Below are 4217 nucleotides of genomic sequence, written 5' to 3' on the forward strand. Positions count from 1 at the left end.
TAACGACGAGACTAATGTGAAATGATTTTAAGACTTTAGAGAATAAAGTAAAGAACTCTAAACTAAAATTTAAATACCAAAATAGAAATTAGAGTATAATTGAAGGGTGCAAAATAAGATATATACAAAGATGAACTTTATTTAAAGGAGGAGTGAAAAGTTCAAGAAAAGCCCTTTTATATCCCCTTCCGATCCACGCGATGAAAGTAGTAGAAGCAGCACTGGACCTACTTTGTTAATTTCATCTTTTTTTGTGTGAAGATTCCTGCAGTCAAAGCCAATTAAACAGTGAACTACTTCGAAACTGAAAGAAATCTTTTCAATTCATTTCCAAAGCCGCCTGATCCTCCTCGTATATAAATTCCTCGTGGGGGAATGCGTAGAATACAGAGTCATGCCATAATAACAGTCCATTGGCTCTTTTCTGCTTCTGCTGCTGCAGCACTTTTCTCTCTTTCTCTTCACGCCAAGCAAAATCAATGGCTACATTCTTGAAATCTACCCACATCTCAACTGATCAAGAAACCATCTTCAACACAAAATTCAAATCTTCAATCCCAAAACTCTCGTACCCTTCATGGTATTCACCAGAAACTGGAATTTACCATAGCAAACACCCTTCCGTCACCCTTCCTTCAGACCCTTTTCTTGATGTTGTTTCCTTCATCTTTTCACATGAACACAGTGGTCAAACAGCCCTGATTGATTCTTCATCAGGGTTTTCTCTATCGTACTCGAAAATCTTCCCTTTGGTGAAATCCGTCGCCAGTGGATTACACCAAATGGGAGTATCTCAAGGGGATGTTGTTCTGATTTCGCTTCCGAATTCGATTCACTTCCCCATTGTTTTTCTTGGGATTTTGTCCCTTGGAGCAATTGTCACTGCTATCAATCCTTTGAGTAGTCTGTCAGAGGTTAAAAAACTAGTTCTAGATTGTAAACCATCTTTTGGCCTTTGCCTGCCTGAGAAAGTTGATGAATTGAGTGCATTTGGATTTCCTGTAATTGGGGTGCCAAATACTGAATCTTTGATGCCAAATTCAAAGGTCTGTCGAAATTCTGATTTTTATAAGCTGATTTCCAGTGATCCAAAATTGGCTCCAAGGCCTAAAATTAATCAGCAAGATACTGCAGCAATATTGTATTCATCAGGGACCACTGGTACTTGTAAAGGAACTATCTTAACTCATGGTAATTTTATAGCCATGGTTGTTCTTTTTGTTAGATTTGAGGCCTCCACTTACTGCGATTTGCCTTCGGAGAATGTATATTTGGCTACTTCGCCAATGTTCCACATTTATGGACTTTCACTTTTTGTTATGGGATTGTTATCACTGGGGACTACTATTGTTGTTATGAGAAAATTTGATGCTGATCAATTGGTTAGAGTGATTGATAAATATGGTGTTACTCATTTTCCAACGGTTCCTCCTGTATTGATGAAATTGACAAGTAGAGCAAAGGATGCATCTGACGGTAGTTTGAAGAGCTTAAGACAGGTTTCATGTGGAGCTGCTCCTGTGATTGCAAAATGCATTGAGGACTTTGTTCAGACGCTTCCTCATGTAGATTTTATTCAGGTAGTATTTGCTAGTGTTTGATTCTTATTCTACCATTAACAGTACTCACAAGGCGTACCTTTGAATTTGGTTTTAGTTCAGACGCATTGGGTAAAAGGAAATGGGGTCTACGATAAAAGAACCATCATGTGGTTTTTGGGCAACCTTGCAATACGTTTGGCGTGAGGCTCAAAAACAAAAGCAAATGAATCTGAATTTTTCTAAGATTTCTCTTTATCTTATAAAAAAGAGACAGTCAGTTATGGGATATTACAGATTTTTAAGTTTAATAAATCCAGCTTGTCCGTTATTGCTCTGTACATATCCTAGTAATCTGTGTTTCAGGTAAGTTTAGAAATGTTGTTCATATGAATAGTCTTTCTCAGGGCTATGGCATGACTGAGTCAACTGCAGTGGGAACCCGCGGGTACAACACAGAAAACTTTTACAAGTACAGTTCTGTAGGACTTCTGGCTCCAAATGCACAAGCTCGGGTGGTGAATTGGACTACTGGTTGCTCCTTACCTCCTGGCAGCACTGGCGAGCTCTGGCTACGTTCCCCTGGCACGATGAAAGGTACTAATTAGTTTCTGAAATTGTTTTTTGTATCTACATTTAGGTGATTGTAGCTTTGGCTGCATTATTTTGTATCATCTCACTATGTACTATGTTGTATTGGTATTGTAAATTCCTGTTTTTTGGAACTGCATTTACTGTTAAATTGGAGTCTGTCATGAAATTTAAGTCTTCAGTTACGAGTTTGACTTTAATACCATGTTATTTAACTTCAGTTGAGAATTGACTTGAATAATAATCAATGGCTGGAGTTTTAATGACTTGTTTAAACCTCATCATGTCCATGCTTTCTTAGCTTGCTTTATTGGTTATGCCATTATTTTTTGTCGTTTCACACAGCTTGTATACAGCATAGCGTCTATTGTGCTGTTATGTCATGATAAAGGACTAATACTGCTACTATTCTAGTCAATGGAAATACCTCAAAGCAGCCTATATCATGGCTTTTTTTGCTGCCTTAGTGACTGACAATATTAAATAATTGCACTTGACATGTAGGGTACTTGAACAATGATGAAGCGACCAAGTCTACAATTGAGAAAGATGGATGGCTGCATACAGGAGACATTGTTTATTTTGATGAAGATGGATACTTGTATGTTGTAGATAGATTGAAAGAAGTTATCAAATACAAAGGCTTCCAGGTATGCTTGTATATTGATTCTCATCCTTTTTTCAGTTTTGATGAAAGATTTCAAGTTCCTCGCCTAGGGATATCTGTGTATTGCTCGATATTTGTAAATTTTGAACCATATCTTACACTATAATCGGCTTTGGTTTTTCTCCCATGCCTATGGAGTCTGTTGAGAAATTGTTTCAAATCCATATGTAGTTGCAAAATTTGTACTTTTGCCTTTTCTTCAGTACTTGTGTGTACGGTTGTGTGGCTTCTCATGTTTTGCAGATTGCGCCAGCTGACCTTGAGTCTGTGTTGATGTCTCATCCAGAAATTGTTGATGCTGCTGTCACAGGGTGAGTTGTTTGACCGCCAATTCCTTGAACTTCTCCTATCAAATTGCATGCCCACCAGTGATCTTCTTTAAATTGTTGAATTGTGTTTATTATGATGTTCATGTTCAAGAAAATTGGCAATAAGTTCAGTAGCTCTAATTACAAATAGCCTCAAGTTTGCTGATCTTAGTAGTCCTGATTCCTCATTGGTATATGTGCTTCTCCAAAGAAATCCTTGTTTTGAAAATTTTTTTTTTTTTCGTTTCAATCATGTAGGGCAAGGGATGAAGAAGCTGGAGAGATTCCAGTGGCATTTGTAGTCAGGAAGGAAGGAAGTACACTTTCTGAAGCAGCTGTGATAGAATTCGTTGCAAAGCAGGTAATGAATTTTCTTCAAGAATGCTTCAGAAGAGCAAAAGAGTTTCTATCGATCATCGATCTGACTTCATTTTTGGCAGGTTACACCATACAAGAAGATCAGAAAGGTGAATTTCATAGCTTCAGTACCAAGATCTGCAGCTGGAAAGATTCTTAGGAGGACCTTAAGACCCTTGTTACTTTCCAGAGTTTAGTCCTTTTTCCAAAGTGTCAATAGCTAGGCTGTAACCTTCAAGAATGAAATTTCAATGGACTTTTCACAGGGACATACTCCTTGGAATGTCATAAAAGTCAATAGTTAGTTCAAGAAATTTGTAGCTCCATTCATTGGATTTTGGCGGTCATTTCATGTTAATAGTTTTTCCCTCATAGTGGATCTTCTTAGAAGATTACACTCTTCCCCCACTCCATCTTATATGTGATGGTACCTGTAATCTTAAGCTCAGGGGTTAAGGTATCTGTAATTATGACAAGATTTCAATGACAGTTAGTGAAAAAAGATTTCAATGGTGATTATTTTATTTGTTTGTATCGTCAACACATTTTTTTAATTATCTTTTTATCTTATATACATCATATCAAAAAAGTGTTATAATATTTTTTTTTTCAAAAAATTATTCCAAATAATCTACTATCCAATATCTAGACAAATTGGGCAGCTCCTTAACCTCAATGTGCTTTTGGGTCCTAAAGGGATGAATATGATGGGCTCTTACAATGGGCTGTAGCAACTTTTCCAATTATTACTAATAA

At 37.0% G+C, this 4217-nt stretch overlaps 1 protein-coding gene across 1 annotated transcript; it reads left to right on the forward strand.

The window, feature by feature from the left end:
- The first annotated feature begins 479 nt into the window (after positions 1-479).
- On the forward strand, positions 480-3886 carry LOC113780115 (4-coumarate--CoA ligase-like 6). The gene is made up of 6 exons (XM_027325932.1): positions 480-1580; positions 1946-2135; positions 2634-2779; positions 3040-3107; positions 3363-3465; positions 3545-3886. Exons 1-6 carry the CDS (start codon positions 480-482, stop codon positions 3656-3658), a joined length of 1722 nt encoding a protein of 573 aa, XP_027181733.1. The 3' UTR covers positions 3659-3886.
- Positions 3887-4217: the final 331 nt, after the last annotated feature.

The sequence above is a fragment of the Coffea eugenioides genome, chromosome 8, assembly GCF_003713205.1.
Source record: "Coffea eugenioides isolate CCC68of chromosome 8, Ceug_1.0, whole genome shotgun sequence".
Taxonomy (NCBI): Eukaryota; Viridiplantae; Streptophyta; class Magnoliopsida; order Gentianales; family Rubiaceae; genus Coffea; species Coffea eugenioides.